This window comes from Delphinapterus leucas, chromosome 8 (assembly GCF_059928025.1).
Source record: "Delphinapterus leucas isolate spDelLeu-1000000601 "Yukka" chromosome 8, BTC_Dleu_Yukka2, whole genome shotgun sequence".
NCBI classification, from domain to species: domain Eukaryota; kingdom Metazoa; phylum Chordata; class Mammalia; order Artiodactyla; family Monodontidae; genus Delphinapterus; species Delphinapterus leucas.
Genome location: NC_143136.1, coordinates 63,074,592 through 63,092,497, shown reverse-complemented (window position 1 = coordinate 63,092,497; position 17,906 = coordinate 63,074,592). Strand labels below are relative to the sequence as shown.

At 39.5% G+C, this 17,906-nt stretch overlaps 1 protein-coding gene across 1 annotated transcript in view; it reads right to left on the bottom strand.

The window, feature by feature from the left end:
- The window catches only part of LRP2 (LDL receptor related protein 2), a gene marked incomplete at its 5' end in the record, with an annotated part of 157,359 nt that overhangs the window by 80,570 nt on the left and 58,883 nt on the right, over positions 1 to 17,906 (bottom strand). The window contains 9 exons of the mRNA XM_022570207.2: positions 2,956 to 3,099; positions 4,053 to 4,219; positions 8,766 to 8,888; positions 10,564 to 10,738; positions 11,534 to 11,762; positions 12,623 to 12,807; positions 13,689 to 13,900; positions 14,990 to 15,238; positions 16,391 to 16,768. Of these exons, the coding sequence (XP_022425915.2) occupies positions 2,956 to 3,099; positions 4,053 to 4,219; positions 8,766 to 8,888; positions 10,564 to 10,738; positions 11,534 to 11,762; positions 12,623 to 12,807; positions 13,689 to 13,900; positions 14,990 to 15,238; positions 16,391 to 16,768 (1,862 nt within the window). The remainder of the gene's footprint in view (positions 1 to 2,955; positions 3,100 to 4,052; positions 4,220 to 8,765; positions 8,889 to 10,563; positions 10,739 to 11,533; positions 11,763 to 12,622; positions 12,808 to 13,688; positions 13,901 to 14,989; positions 15,239 to 16,390; positions 16,769 to 17,906) is intronic.

Here is a 17,906-nt window from a genome sequence, read left to right as displayed (position 1 = left end):
ACACCCTTCTCTCCCTCACTCTTCTCTCTATATTTTCTCTCTCCTGTGTGGTATGTTTCTCTCCTATTTGGACTAAAATAATTTTTCTCTTTTCAATTTGCCTCTTCCTGCTGCAATTTCTCTCCTTTCCCTAAGGATGGCTTTGGTTCAAAGGGAAGTCCGTCTCCTTGTGGGTTTTTTTTTTCTCTCATTTTTTTTTTTAGATTTTACATCTTTATTGGAGTATAATTGCTTTATAATGGTGTCTTAGTTTCTGCTTTATAACAAAGTGAATCAGTTATACATATACATATGTCCCCATATCTCTTCCCTCTTGCGTCTCCCTCCCTCCCACCCTCCCTATCCCACCCTCCCTATCCCACCCCTCTAGGTGGTCACAAAGCACCGAGCTGATCTCCCTGTGCTATGCAGCTGCTTCCCACTAGCTATCTATTTTACGTTTGGTAGCGTATATATGTCCATGTCACTCTCTCACTTTGTCCCAGCTTACCCTTCCCCCTCCCCATATCCTCAAGTCTCCTTGTGTTTTGGCAGAGATGGAGCTCTCTCACGCACGGCCATGCTGTAGGGTTCACTCTTCAGCTACAGAATTGCTTTTAGTGAGTGAGCACACAGCTACCCCTAGCGGAAGAGTTGGAATGAAATGTGAGTTTCTCCTACTCTGGAACGGATATCATACAGGAAAACAGTACTTGGACACAATTTCTGTTTTTTTAATCAATCTAACATTCATCTGGAAGAGTCACAATTGATACCACCAAAGGAAAAAACCGATAAAAACACTAAAGGGGCAATTTACCTTTATGGATAGTCTAAATATATTGATGATTTGAGGGAAACAGGGCTCTGTATTCGCAGGATACCTTAGCGTCAAGTACTTTTACTTACTGAACTATTAACCCCATTTTATGGATAAGGAAGCACAGACTCAGAGAAGTTATATAATTTGTCCAAGGTCAAACAGCCTGTGAGTAAACACCGTGCTAAGTCATAAAATGCATTTTCATATCTCAGGGTCTTTATTCAAGTGTTGTTTTTTTTTTTCTCCCTACTTCTTCATTATGCAGAAATAAAGGATGGTCATCCTTCAAGACTTAGCTCTCAAGTAACCTCTTGGGGGAAGCCCACCGTTCTCTCCCCACACACTTACTTCTGTCCTTAATCACTCTCTTTATATTCAACGCACATATCACACTTACACTGGAGCAAAGATATTTGTTTAGGTGTCTAGCTCTCAGATGTGTGAGCTTCTTAAAAGCAGGGAAAACAAATGTTTGATTCATCCTCGACTATCCAGGACTAACCATGGCACCAATCCATGGAAAGCATTTCCTAGTGCTTACTGAATGAATGCATAAAGGAGCAAGCAAGCCAGACTCGAAGCCAGGACTCCAAAGCAAGTTCTCTCTCCTCTGGACCTCACTGCATTTGGAGCACAATTACCAACTCTAGGTTTCCGTGGTTAAAGTGGCCTCGCCAATACACACACATGCACACGCACATACTCAGTTCTTCAACTGGTGCTTTTCTGTTGTATCTAACCCTGATGGAGAAGACACGTGCCCTGCTCTTGGAAGAGTATCAGTCCAAAAGAGAAGACCCCACTTACAAAGCAGGAGCAGATTAACTGCCATTTGGAATGAAGACAGTTTTCTACTGAGTGGACTCTAGAATGTGAGTTTGGTATTAAAGGTCTTGGGCAGTAAATATTGCCTGTGTTTTGATGGGTCAGTGATATTTTTCGTTGAGGTTGTGCAAAATACCTTCTGTCACTGTCAAAGGGGGTTGAAGCAGGCTAGACTGCCGAACTTGTGGTTTACAACAAGGCAAGGTTAGACCACCCACCTTCCCCAGAATCAGGGCAGTGAAGCTGACTGTTTAAGCCAGTTTCTTAGCTTCTGTGGGCTTCAGATTTTCATCTAACAAAGAGCTTGAACCAGATGAGGCTCCAAGGTTCCCTTCACGTTAGGACCTGCTGATTCTACCCGGCTTGAGATGAGCATACTGCATGCGTACTGCGAATGTCCCCGTCACTGTGACCGTTTACTACACTTGCCTGCCCTCCGGAATGTTGTAAGGATTGGATGAGATGATGTTTGCGGAAGACCTTTGTAAACTGTAAAGCACTGTTCTGACTATCGAATAAGCACTCCTCCTAGCAAATCTGCTCTAAATTAGCCACTTAGCTGCTGTGTACCTTCCTCATCTTTAGCATTAATCTTTCTGAACGCCCCAAAGAGAACCAACTTACTAACTGGTGCCCCATCCTGAGCAGTGGATTGTCACCCTACTGTCGCTCTCCCAAGACCAGCCCTTTGCATTAGGAATTCTCACTCTCAAAATTACTCTGAATGAATAATCCATCACATGTTTTAACCTTGTCCCAGAGTGGAGCAAACCAGTACTAGTCAAGTTACCTCTGATTTACTTCATGTGATTTCATACCTGTGCCCCTATAGAATTTCTTCTGGGAATTAGAGTAAAAAAAAACACTTATCTCAAAAAAGGAAAGCATCAAAGGAATCAGAATCAAGTTTCTACTTTCTGTTTCACTGTTGGAGCCATAGAAAGATTTCCATCTAAGAACAGAGGTAACCTATAAATTTGGTTTAGAACTGAAATCGTATTGAATACTTGATGAGGAAAGATAATGAAAATGCCTTGCCTACTATAAGCTTCCCTTTATGTTGAACTCCTTACATAATTTTTTATTTACCTTTGTATATATCTTAATAAATTATCTAACATCCTTTTATATGAACAAGTTACCCTTTATACTTAGGAGGAGACAAAGTAGGGCAGTAGAAAGTTCCAATTTTTAGGTTTCTCCTTGGCTTCAGAGACTTTGATAGTTAATATCCCTTGTGCTTCCTCCACATGACAGCATTTCCTGAGAATAGATTTTACGTGACTAAGAAACCAGTGTTTGTGTCAATAGTATTATGGAATCATTACCTTAATTGACTGAGTTCCACGATTGGTATAATAAAGGTTTCTTGATAGCCAATCTAAGGCCAGGCTCGTAGAAGCCCCCAAACTTGAAAGAGGAACAAACACTGTCCTGTTGGTGCCATCTGTCTTCACTCTGTGAATTTCACCCTGGTGAGAAAGACGAGGAGGGGTGAGCTGTTTCAAGGCCACAGCTTCACTGCAGCTACTGCCAGCTACTGTGTTTCTTTAACACGCCTCACACGAGGAAGAAAGGCAAAGTTTCAGGGCCACTGGCTGGGGTTACCGTGTATAACGCTAACGCCAGCAACACTGAAAACACTGATTTTCAAGTGCATCACAGGAATATACAAGGCTTACCATTCAGGCTCCCTCTGATATCGGCTACAGAAGTTTATTCCTTAACCACCACAGGCCAAAGAGTCATAAAAATAATCCAAGTTACAGGTGTGAATCAGGAGGCCAGGAGTATATTTTTCCACAGAGGTGACAAGCATCAACCACAAAGGTCTTCCCTCTCTTCCTCACTTGTATTTTCCTTGCCCCTTCCCCATCCTCACAGGTTTCTTCCCTAAAGGGTGAGGAAAGGGTCCCAGTGGGAAGGAAATTGGAGGAGTGTTCTTTTTTATCCTAGAGGGAAAGATTCTGAGCGAAGGCCACAGCGGCCACAGCAGATGCTTTCCTGGAATTCCCTTAGGGAACTATTGCTTTTGGTCTTGAGCGATGATCATTTTTATGTTAGTCTAATATCCTCATTTTTATGTTCGTCTAATAGACTAAAGCTCCTTAGGAGCAAGCTTTGTTACTGCTTCCTCTTGGCATGTACTCTGCAGTTGGAAGCAGTGAGTTCAGTGCAGGGAGAAGAGTAGTCACTTAATACTTGCTGAATGGATAAATATACCCAATAGCTTAAACGTGCTTAGTATCAGGTCTTTGCTCCAGGCCAACTTCCCACTGACATCCCTCACTAAATTAAAAAATGCTTAGTGGTAAATCTATTTATGTCTGGGCCACTTGACACCCAGCAAAAATATAAGAAGGCCTCAGGGCAGGTAGGCTCTTCAAGAACAAGTTGCATACTTTGAATGTTATTCGAAACTTACTGGATTTTCAAGCCAATAGATGAATTGCTCTGAGTAATCAACTGCAACGTCATAACCATTCTGTATCCCTGATATGGGCACCATAGCATCAAAGGTCTTCACCTCAGGGTTAAGGGAGATTCCAAAAATTATACTGTGTCTTACAACTATTAGGAATGCTTCATCACCTGTGAAAATAACAGAATATCTCTCAAAATTATATCCCAGACATTTAGAGTAACAGAAGGTAGTGGATTGGTACCATCTGATGGGACAAAATGCCACTGCAGAACTGCTGCAATAACCATAATGCATGATAGATATTTCACCAGATAATCCAGGGCCTTCCATTGGGTTTCAATGGGTTGCTGCGTCACCAGACCATCAACTTCACACATAAGACCTCTGGAATTACCCAGAGTAGATCAGCATTTATCATACTCTTCATTAATTCCTTACTCATGCTGCTAAACTATCCAAGTTTGCTAAGAGTCACAGACAAGAAGTTCTTCCATTTCTATACGCAGAATAACTCAGAGAAAGGAGAGTTGGATTTTGCCCCAAAATATGAAAGAAAATTTATAGACTCTTCTTGGTGAATGGCAGTTCGTTTTAATTATGTTCAGAAAATAACACCACACGGTGTTGCCTAGTGTTTATGAGAGACTTTAATTACTAAGTAAATCTAATTTATAATCCCACCAATTGTTGTTTGACTAATGTCGACCTTCCACATTAGATTCTACTCCCAAAGGGCAGCGACCCTGTCTGATTTACTCACTATTATGCCCTCAGAGCTTGGCTTATAATAGTTGTCTAATAAATATTTGCTAACTGAATGACCGCATAAATGAATAAATGGATGGATACATAAGTAAATATGTAAAGAGCGCCTTCTAAAGTTCTCAAAAGTATCTGTACATTGCAACTTAAACATCTTCATAATGCCTTATTTAAACTACCAGTTCAAGTAGGCTCTTTAATAGACAATGAGGTCCATTTTAAAAGATGATCTTCATCCAAATTATAGTCCCTCTATCAAAAAATTAATGAAGTTCACGAGTAGGGTTTTATTATCATTGCTCTGTGAGAAAAGGAAAACTTTGGAATGTGAGTTTTGTGTTATTAAGATATAAAGATACAGCACCTATTAAGACACTATATAAAATGATTAATCATTGCATACTCTTCATGGGCTAAAAATGGTGTTTGCATTATTTTGAGCATCAGGGAAGCTTTACATCTTCAGCAGGATTATTTTGACAATTTTTTTCTTTACTTACTTTCATGTCCGATTAGTTTTTCCTTGTTCCTGGCATTTCCACTACGGAGAAATGACTCAATTTATTAACCTGGTACAAATCTAAAATAAAATTTGCAACTCTTCATGCTTAATACTTTCCAAAGTATTACAATATATAGCATTTAGTCTTTCACAGCAACCCTGCAAAGTTGTTTTCAGAAACAACCGAGGCCAAGGAGCTTCCCACAGCTTTGCAGCTTCCACAGGAAACAAGGCAATGAGATTAACTCCCAAGCCTTGACTCTCTCAGCGGCTCCACTGTGCCTCTCTTCTGAACAACTGCAATAACCATAATAATCCTCGCCACTTATTGAGAAGACATGCTACACAGCATGCAGCAAATAAGTACTACTTCATTTAATTTCTCTTCCTGAAGCCTCATAACCCTGCTTGTTAGATAGTTATCTCCCTCCCCCAAATTTCAAATGAGGCACAAAGAAATTAGCATATCTAACCCAGGTCACAGCAAGGTTGCTTGAACTCTCCAAAACCTATGTTCTTAATCACTCCTCTGCAAAAAGTGCAGGCCGGGTACTACTTATCGAATATCAGATCACCACTCAATTCATTTGATTTAACGGCAGAAATTAAACATTATGAGTTTAAGATGTACCCTGAATATGCTGAGATGATATTTAATGATGTATTAATTATATGTTATAAATGTTCATTGGTTCAGAGAAACAAGAAATATTTCCCAGTTTCACAGGGGAACTATTACTTACTCAAAACCTGATTCTGTTCTTTTTAATGGGTAATTTTTCTTTTGCTTAATTGGAAGAATTTCAACCAAAGCACTGTTTAAGGCCTGAAAAACTGCATTTCTCATCCATCAAACATGGACCTTCCTGATTCTTCTAACAATCTCTTCCCTTGAGAGCACCCAGCACTACTCCTTCAGCCATTACTCTTCCCTGGGGATGGGTCTCAGGACCTCCATCATCAGATCACTGCAGGTGTGTTTGAAAGGGTTTACAGCCAGTGAACATTTGTGGGCCACAGACCAGAGATGGGGTATCATTTAATGCGGCACTGGCAGAAGTGACCACTGAGTCAGCAGGTGGCATAGGAAGGTGCATGAAAAGTGCTCCATGGGAAAGAAAACAGGAGTGATTTTATGACTATACACATCTATAAAGGAATGAGCAGGTGAAAAACAGGAATGGAGAAGAAGCAAAAAGGGACATTGGAGGGTTTGTCATTCACTCAACATTTACTGAGTGCCACTGTGTGCCACGGGCAAAAAGCATACATCAAGGAATCAGGTAGAGGATTTATTCCCAAGGAACTTAAGAGTCGGGAGGGCCAGACAAAGTATATGGACCATGACAATGAAAGAGTAGGCACAGCCGCACCTAGGGTTGGCTGGAAAGGAGTTCAGAAGGTCTTAGTCTTTTGAAATGACAGAACATTTCTTCATTTTCTATCTTTCATGTCATGATCCTATTAAGATTAGTGTTAGCAGAGCAAAGAAGTGAAAAACAACAGTCAGGAATGGGAAATTTATGTTGTCATTAAGAGGTGACATTTATGACTCCCAAGCCTAGCTCCTCCCAAAGCATGACCTTGAACAGCCCTGGATGTGCGGTTGTTAATTTTAGGGGGTGCTGGGAAGATGTTCTGGTTTGAGTTTTGGGGGTTTCTTTGGCATTGTGGGGAACATATTTGCTAAACAATAAAAAACTATTTCATACAGAGAAAGCTCTCCCTTTAAAATTTTATAGCATAAAATTAGGAAAAAATAGAAATATCCCATAATCCCCCTTCCCAACTGTAAGTATTATTGGCACTTGTGTATCTTGTCCTCCAGATTTTTTTAATGCATGATTTTACATAGCCAATATTAAACCATCTCTGCTTTTTCGCTTGATCTTATCACATAAACACTTCCAAAGATATTTTAGACACTTTGCAGACAAAATTTTAGAGGCAATCGGACATTTAAATCAAGTAAAACGTTTTCATCTATGAATGTTAACAGTCTTCTAAGCTTCCTGCTGGAAAAAAAAAATGCAACATTTTTTTTTAGTTCACATACATTAGCACTCAGTTACCCAGCTGGTGCTCAGAAGCCGGTTGGAAAATATTGAAAAGGTTCCACCTCAGTAAAGTCAGTCCATGGGAAAACCACTAGGGGAATTATTTGTGAAACAACAAAAGGTACTATTTAGAGTTTACACTTATCAATCACCATCAGATAGTAATACAGATTACACCAATCCCCAATGCACAGTTCAACAATCTTTGTGTGGTGAAAGAATGCTTTGTATGCAGAATGTCTAGAGCCCAGTTTAATCTTCTGCTGAAAGACTCTGAGGACACACTAAATTAAACAGTGTCAACAAGGATTAGGTTTATAATAAAGCTCTGAAGAAAAATGGCAAATGCCAATCCCTTTGTAGGCATTACCAATAATTAAAATCTTTCATCACAAAAGTATCATTGCAAAATATCACATGTCGATGGAATTTGATTTTCAGTAAGCTTACATCCTCATAACCTGTAAACACCATAAATTTCCTGGATTCAGGAATATACTTTCCATTTGAAAACTAAATTTCCCTCTAGACTGACTCTATTTTTCTCTTAATTTAGCAATTTTTTCCCATTAACCATTTCATTTTAACTGGTCTATAGCCATTTTTTATCAGTATCAAAACACATTTACTCCTCTTCACCGAGTAATGAAAGAAACTTGAGTTTAGACTACCTCTTTAGATTTTTAAGCAAAGGCAAATGATTTCTTAGAAATCTTCCTTTGTGGACTGACTACATCTTGTCCTTCCTTTCTTGCTCCCTAAAGTACTTAGTATAACTCTCCACATACTCTTCAATCAACCCAGTAAGATATCTAGAATGAGATGAAGAATAAATTATTCAAATAATCCCTTTAAATATTTCATACAGAGAAAACTTTCATTTTTAAAGTACCATACAGTAACAGTAAAGGTACTGAAACTGGAGTCAGAAGACCCAGACTATAACACTCATTATTGACTATTGGTTATGAGAATAAAGATGAGATCAGGAACCTAAAAAATGAAGCTATCCACAAATATCAAGGATTTTTACTTCTAAATGCAGAATCTGGAACTTCCCATTATCCTACCTTGCCTGACTATAACCAGGTAAGAGAAAATGTGAGGTTAAAGATTGCTGAATTACATGCACACATAATATTAGCTGCATGTACAGAAACTACATTACAATTACAACTCAGTTGTAATACAGTTTCTGCATATGGTCAATCAGAATACAGTTTCTGTATATGGTGCTCAGTTAACACCCCATATAGCACACACTCTACAGATACCTGCTGATCAGAGGGAACACAGCACACACTCCATCACCAAGTGGTTTAGAGCTCACACAGCTTTGTACATACTGTGGCAAGCTCCACCTTCAGGGCATACTTAAAGGACATACTGTACCTCTCACGCAAGTCACAGAATCACGAGAGAGACGCCACCCTGAAGGACAAGCACAGGAGTAAAGCCTCTCTGAGGAAAGCAAGCATAGATGGCTGCATTGGGCATGGACGCATGGGTTTGTGGCTGTAATACAAAGAGAAGAGAAGAAAACACTGGTGAATGGAAAACCGCCCACTTTAAAGTGCACGGGATGAATGGATAAAGACATGGTATGTATATATACACATATAATCGAATATTATTCGGCCCGCAGAAAAGGAAATCCTCCATTTGCAACACACGGATGGACCTGGAGGGTATTATGCTAAGTGAAATAAGTCAGACAGAGAAAGACAGATACTATATGATATCACTTTTAATAATCTAAATTTTAAATCTAAATTTTTTAAAAAAATGAACTGAGAGAACAGACTGGTGCTTGTCAGAAGCAGAGAATGCGGGGCGGCAAAACATGTGAAGGTGGTCAAAAGGTACAGACTTCCAGTTACGAGGTAAATAAGTCTTGGGGATGTAATGTACAGCATGATGACTATAGTAAAGAGTCGATCTTAAAAGTTTTCAGCACAGAAAAAAAACTGTGTGGTAATAGATGTTCACTGAACTTATTATAGTGATCATTTCACAATACATACATATGTCAAATCATTATGTTGTACACCTAACACTAATACAATGTTATGTGTCAATTATATCTCAATTAATAAATTGTCCTTCCAGAAGCCCCCAATATTTGGAGACACAATACATTAAGTTACTTTGGCTGGTTTGGTATTTGCCCTAAACTACTTTACCCTTCCCCAACATCATTCTTTCAACATAGAATTCATAAGAGGCATAAGAGGGAGGAGTGACTTTCCCAAGGTCACAGATCAATCCAGTCTATAAACAGAACAAACAGCCGCTGAGTAATCCAGAGCTCAGTAATAGAAATTTGATGCTACATAAGATGTGTCTCCTTGGCTGACCCCAAAGAGATCTTTTCACATTAAATAAAACCAAGTTGTGTGTTCCCTATGTGACCTTGGCATTTACCCACTGCTGTCCAAGTTTTGGTTAGATAATAATCTTTTATTTTTCTATCGATGACATTTTTGTGTGTTTCTGCTCCTTGAAGTAGAGGGATCCTGTGCGCACCCTGTGCTCATAGTATGTTCTCTAGGTCCTATATATTCTTATTACATGCACCTTGTTAGATGCAGTAATCCATTTGTTCACTCAAAAACTAGCAAGCCTTCACTATGTATCAAACACCACTCTAAGCACTGGGAATACTGTAAACATGAGGCAGGTAGTCTAACAAAGGGAGATAAAACTAAACTCATAAGTTGTGTGACTTTAGAGCGTGAGAGTAAAGAGCAAAAGAATTGTGAGAGGCGGTGCCATTTTCGATAGGATGGTCGAGGCCCACCAAGGAGCACCTAAGAGAATTCTAAATAACGTGAAGCAGCAACTCAGGCAGACATCTGGACGAGGGGCGTCCCAGGGCAAAAGGAAGAGCCAGTGCAGACATTCAGAGATGGTAAGTAGCCTGGTGTGCAGACGTTCAGAGATGGTAAGTAGCCTGGTGTGCTTCTGTACCAAAATGAAGTCCAGTGAAGTCCAGTGTGGCAAAAGAAAGTGGGAGAAAAGACCGGGGAGACTTGAGTATGTAAAGACATACGAGATTTGACTTTTCCATGGTAAACAGAGGTCATGGAAATGTATTGTCCAAACAAATGGGTCTGCGACGTTATACATTTTACATTCCCCAGATCAATGTTTTCCAAGCTATACCATGCAGGATATCTCTATCACTTACAAACTGGTTGTTTTGCAGGATGAACCACAACAATTCCAAGGGGCTGATGAAGAGACAGTACTACTGATTGGTTCCCCCCATGCCACTTGTTGGCTTTCATAATCTCATGAGTAGCACGGTCACTCCAGTACACGGAATCTTCAAAGAGACTTAGGGAGTAGGGATGCCGCAGAGTCTGTGAAGCAGAAGAGAACAATGAGAACTAGAAATAAAAATGAAGATGAACAAAGTAGAAAAGGATACCTCCCCAAGAAGATGGTTTCCTTTAGCATTTAACTTAATAAAGACATAGTGAAATCACTGGTCAAGAGACAAAAAAATATATACTTCTTGACCTATATCCCACTTACCAACCAAAATACTTTCATGTACCTGTGTCACTTAGCCTTCATTTTTACTCTGGTAATTACACTGGGCATCCATCTTATAAACAAAAGCAAAACTGAAGTGCAGAAAGTAGGGTGACTTAGGTAGATCACCTGTCTAGTTACAGGAGAGATCTCCCGGGGCCTCTTCAAGCCACAGAACTATAAACAATCACAATCTTAAATAGAAGTCAATAACAGCTTTTTGGTAAAATACATATTTTCTCATTTAACTGGTGACAATAAATTCACCAGAATTTCCTGAATAAAAATACATAACAGGTTATGATTTCATGGAGGGAATCTACATATAATTAAGTCATTATTTACATGGACTTAGAGAAGCAACGGATTAGCATCCACAGATCAACTAAGTCACACGAGCTATTAATCCTTCCTGGACGTGGCACAATCTGACCATGAACTAGAATATTGATTTTCTGTCAGTAATAAAAGATAGGTGGACCCTTCCTCCTGTTGATATCTCCTCGATGGACCTTGTAATGTCTACGACACAACAGTGAATTTCTTAGCTTTCTTGTTACTCTATCTGCTTCCTACTAAACCATTATTGTCTTAGTTTCCTTTCCTCACTACCAACTTACCAAATCACTGGCTATCACCTGCCGCCGATTGCTTCCATCATATTCACAATAGTCTATGTAATCAAGATAGCCATCCACGAAGTACAGCAGCCTGTTGGGGTAGTCAATAGCTAAGCCATTGGGCCAGAAAACCTTCTCCTGGATAATGACGGTGCGCAGACTGCCATCCATGCTAGCTCGCTCAATGCGAGGGTGATGGCCCCAGTCAGACCAGAACATCACACAGGCACTGTGAAAAGAAACTAGTTACCGATTGGATGGGACATATTTCAAAATGGAAAATAACTGTCATTTTAAGTGACAGAATATCATGTTTAAGCTCTGCTTAAAATAACTCATCTCCAGGTCAGAATATATGCACAGAGCTTACTATTTCCTCTGAGAGTCACAAAGTAAAACTGTAATCATAATGCAATCACAAGCCATCTGGGTGTTTTTATAATGTTCAGAAAACATGCAGTATACTGTGACACTGAAATGTCTCAAGGCCGATTCATGTTTCTGTACAATCCACAAATAGTTGATCTAGAAAAGTTCATCTGTCCCAGTTTATCTACCCTGTCGTTTTTAAGATAAGTCAATTTATTCATCATCAGAGATTTATCATAAATTTCACGGGTGTGAAATTTACTTTACAATATCTGGGAAGTCTGCATTGCATTGAACATAATTTGCCTAACTCATCTTCCTGCAGAAAAGAATCTAAGAGAATCTAAGGAAATTCAAAGAAAGAAGCCTTCAAAGTTTTCTAAGCACATGGGAGAATTTCTTCTTCTTCCCTTTAGGGCCAGCAGGCAAAAACTTCCTTACATGACATAAAAGGAAGTTCTAGTAAACAATATGAAACGGAAGCAGGAAAATCTGGCTGTTTTGTTGCATGACCATGAGGTACACGTGGCAGAACAAGTACCATGGCCCGTCTATGGAATATTACTGCATGCATTCATTAGACTTAATCATATATTGCCAAGCTAATAAATCAATGTGTAAATTTTGTGATATGAATATTAGCCACAGCATGTCATGTTATTTTTCCCTCAATACAATGTTAAGGCAACATCACTTAAAAAAAAGAAGAAGAAGTCTTACGTAGTTCTGGGATCTAACACTAGTCCCCTTGGATTTGTTATGTTTTCACTAAGCAGCACAGTCCTGTGACTCCCATCCAGTTTAGAGACTTCGATTGTTTGCAGAGAAAAGTCTGTCCAGTAAAGATTGCGTCCTACCCAATCTACTGCAATACTTTCAGTCATGGTGATGCCACTGTCAAGCGTCTAAAGACAAGAGTGAATAACGAGTGAATTCTAAAGGGAATAAATGAACGCAAACATGGAAATTATATGAAAATTGAGAATAAGGCATCTAATTTGTCCTATGATGGCTTATGAAGATTAGAAAACTTTGTCTTCCCATGTAGAAACAGTAGAGTTTTCTGGAAAAATATACAAGATTGTGTAGAACTGAATACTCTATTGTTGGCTTAGTATGTAGTTTCATTTTGGTTTCAGAATTTTTTCAGTTAAACAAAAGCTGTATCCGTTTGCTAAGCTGGCAACCCTATGAAACTTTACAGTGTTCACATGGCAAAAGTAATACCTTTATTGATTGAGTGCCAACAATTACAAAATAAATTTCTAAGGGGCAGAGGAAACATAACCATCAAGGATCAAGAAACTGAAACTCCAGGAGATTGATCAAGAAACATAACTGAATTAAAGCTAAGAAAAGCAACCTCAACAGCAAGGTCCTACTGTATAGCATGGGGAACTATATTCAGTATCCTGTAATAAACCATAATGGCAAAGAAAAGGATAAATTTTAAAAACATTTTTAAAAGATAAAAGAAAGAAAAGCAACCTCCCCTGTGTTTCCCTTATCTCTCATCCACTAGGAAAAAAATTTGCAGAAGGGACCTCCAAGATGCTGTGAGGTCTCTGCATCATATGACCTGCAATTCAGAGCCATGCATCTCCCTTCAGATCCCATCAAGTAGGAGTTAGGAACATCGGGGTCCCTTGGGTGTGATGTGGCCCAGAGGAAAACATGAGAACCACCTAAGATGAGGTAGGGCCTTCTCTCACTGGTGAGTAACAACAGCAAATAGACCCAAGACAGGGGAACTAGTCAGGTCAAAGGCCAGTAGACATGTACTTACTAGTTTTCTATCTGTTCCATTTTGAAACGCACTCCAGATTTTACCCTGAGTTCCATCCGACCAAAAGATATGACCACTGACTGAATCAAAATCAACAGCCACAATGTGAGAACCATCCTGGACAAGGGCGTGGATAGAGTGCTCCTGCCTGGAGATGTTGTCAGCAACAAGCTGGTTCTGACTCGCCACAAGTAACAGCAGACTTTCAGATGCTGTCCAAGAAGAAAATACAAGTGTCAACGATTCTGGGAGAAGAAACACTCAATATTTGATGTAATACCTTTGGTAACAGAAAGAAGATGTCATTCCACACTAGAGTAATGGGAAAAACAAACAAAAATTCCTATAAGAATGATGTTACCTTAACAGTTAGCTGGTTTTCATGAGTGTTGAAAGTAAGCTTTTTCGAAATATCTTTCTTCCTTGAATTACACTTTAGTGTTTATCGAAATATCAACCTGGAGTGAACTCTACTTGCATTCTTCCTGTTACTATAGTTACTTTTGTACTTGCTTATTTTGTACTTTGCATTCAGCTGTGGCAGAGACTTCTAATCATCCCCATGTCCCTCTCCTCTTCTTCCTTTCTAGTAATAAATTATGCCACTTTTTAGCACAGCACAGGGCCTACCAGCTAGAGACATTTCCCCATTTCCATTTCAGTTTGGAGTGACCACATGACTAAGTTTTAAACAATAAAATGTGAACACAAACGATGTGTCAAATTCTAGGTGCCATCCTTAAAAGGAAGCTACTCGCCCCCTTCCTACTTTCTGGGAGCAGACAAAGACTGGAGCAAAAGCAATGGATCCCAAGATGGAAGCCACACCAGCTTTTACCCCCTGAACCGTCTACCCTCCAGACTCCTGCCCGAAAAAGAAAGAAACTGCCTACTTTGTTTTAGCATTCTTTATCTGGTCACTTTTATTTATTTATTTTTTTAACATCTTTATTGGAGTATAATTGCTTTACAATGTTGTGTTAGTTTCTGCTGTATAACAAAGTGAATCAGCTATACATATACATATCTCTCATCTCCATATCCCCGCCCTCTTGTGTCTCCCTCCCACCCTCCCTATCCCACCCCTCTAGGTGGTCACTATCTGGTCACTTTTAAAGCAGCCAAAGCAATACCCTAACACATAGTACAAATACTTTCACGTAGTAGAAATGAATTAATACTGGTTGAATTGAATTCATTAAGCATTATATAAAGATGGTGAAATTTGTTAAACGTGACATTTAATCTTAAGCTCTGGAGTGTGCTTGGTAAACTGGCTGGAGTTAGTTCACTTTCATTACCTGTAGCTTTGCAGGTCCTCTGGTCAGCGTCTAACCTGTATTCCGGATCACACCAGCACCGAAAAGAACCTCTCATATTGTAACAGTGCTGGCTACAAAAGCCTGGAATACGACATTCATCTATGTCTTCACAGGTCTTAGAGTCATTGGCAAGCAGGTATCCCAATGGACACTGGCATTGAGCCCCATAGGGCCCTTGAATACACTGGTAAGTACAACCACCATTGGAATCTGAACAGCTCTCCTGGTCTAGAATAAAGAAAAAGAATCACAGAGTGGAAAAGTCAGGAATCTTTGCTTCTTTGGTTCACTCAGTTTTATTATGTGTCATACAGTCTCAGGTCACCTTCAACACAATACCCAGGTAAGAGCTATGGGCAGAATCCACCTGGATGAGGTCCACAGGCTGTTCAGTACTCCGATTTACCTGAGGATTTACCATCTTTCACATCCACTGGACTTGGACCACTTTCTTCACTACAGCCTTCTATTATAACTCCATTTAGTGCAATGAGAGAAACTTGGGGAAATATGGTGGACATCAAGAAACACAACTATCATTGGTAAAGCATGCAAAGAGACCTAAATTACTTGCCATTTGCTTCCTGTCATTCTTCTACCTACACAGAAATGGAAGATAAGATTTTGACACTGAAGAGCAGAGCTGGAAGGTCTATAAAGGAGAAAGGCAATTGGAAGACTACAGGGCACAGGTGCACTGATATGCCATCATCCTTACTTTCAGGGCTAAAACGGCAATGCCTGAAGCACCCAAAGATAGTTCATCTACCTGAGGATGCAAATGCCCTCTATTTCCATGTGTACTCTTATTTATAAGAGTCATGATATGGAACATGCACTAGAAGGGGAAGTAAGTCAAAATGATTAGGACATTTTCAGCACAAACGCAATGCGTTTAAAATCATAAGAATCTAAAATACTTTGCAATCATACCTGGCTGGGTATCATCTGAGAGTGAGCATTGATTAAAGAAGAAATAAAGAAAGGACAGTAATTAGGATTACATGCCAATCACAGGATTTTAATCATAGCAAACACAAATCCCCAGACTTCATTTGTTTTGTGGCAAGTTCTGATTGAAATCAGAAAATATTAAAGTTAGAAAAACTTATGAGCGCATTACCAACAGAACCAAATTTAATTTGACGATCTAATGAAGCAAAAACACAGAACCAGGTGCAAAGGATTTAATGAGAAATATTATCCAGCGATGATTTATTTGAATTCCATGATGGCTATCCGGATCTACACAGATCTAAATTCAGAGAGGAACTGAGATCCCCTCCTCAAAAGCTACATGGTGACTGTGACAATGATGATGCACAGCCGGCTACTGCTCAGGATGAATTTATGGCAGTAAACTGTGGTCAGGAAACTTACTGCAAAGTGGGGACTCATCTGTCCCACTGGGGCAGTCAGGGTTGCCATCACATACTGCACTCAGATTCACACAGATGCTATAACTGGGGCATTGCCATTGCCAACTGGGACATTGAAAGGCCTGCGTAGGGCAGTCCTTCTCATCGCTCATATCCCTGCAGTCATTATCCCCATCACAGAGCCACTCTCTGTAGATGCAGTTTCCATTGTCACAGAGGAAATGAGATGAAGGGCAGGTTTTGGGGACACAGCCATTGTGCTCATCAGATCCATGGAGGCAGTCTGGGTGGCCATCACACTCCCAGATCTTCGGAATGCAGATACCATCTGCTTGGCACTGAAATTCATCTTGGTGGCACATACCAGGAGGCCTGGTGGCTGAGAGAACAAAATGGGGAAAATGGGCTTGTGAATGCAATCCATAATCCCTTTTATATAATTCCTAGATTCAGAGGAAATGATTTTGGATCAATGGCAGGTTTATAATAATGACTATGACAAATGTAATATTAAAATCTAAAATGACACGAGTCTTCTCTGACATTGTGGCACGTAGAGATCTTTATGCGTCAGATTAGTGGATCTGACAACAAAGGATGTACAACTCTTGGATAGAAGATAAGTCCCTGGGTCAAAAGAAAATTCTATTTCCTGTGTTTCTAATTATGGATTAAATAATAAAGAATCACCAGAGCATTTAAATAGAGCTTAAATAGCTACGGTGAATTGGAATTCATGGGTTTAATGTCATATATTTGGATGTTATCATTTTCCCTCAAGTGAATTATATCAGATGAAACCAGCACACATTAAGTAAACAAAAGATGACTGTAAATCCTCAATTCTTTACAAACTTTCCACTATTCACCAAGCAATCCTTACGAGATAAGTAAGAATTGCTTGCCTGTTTCACAGGAGTAAACCCAAACTCCCTCCTAGGAACTTTTTAAGGCAATAGCAAATCAGGGGCAATGGCACTTTAACCTCAGATCACCACAGAAGAATTCCACGTTTTCAATGTGAGACAGGAAATTCAGTGATTAAGAATTTCTGGGTGTTGTACACACCTATACAGTAAGCAAGCATTTAACTTTTCTTTTTGATCCATAGATTTAAACACTTCTTTTCTGATTAGGGAGGAGAATTGATAGAAACCTACTATTTGTGGTCCAAAATACCATTATTCAAACAAATGACCACCTCACCTCATTTAATATAAAATGTGGGGAATAACAAATCCTGTCCATTATAGGTCTACAGCTTGTGGAGATTATAGGTCCAACAGACTTATAGTCCATGAAGTCCTCCTTGAATCCTCTGAAAACATTTCTTTTCTCTGAACCTTCATAGAATTTTATCTGTATCGTTTCTATAAGGCCCTTGTAACTATCTACCTTGCTTTGTTTCTTACTTTCGATAATTTCTCCTACCAGAGTCTCAGGACAAAGACCTTATGTAACATGTTAGCAGATACTAAACAAATGATTTGCTTGATTTCACCTCCCTATTGAGATTT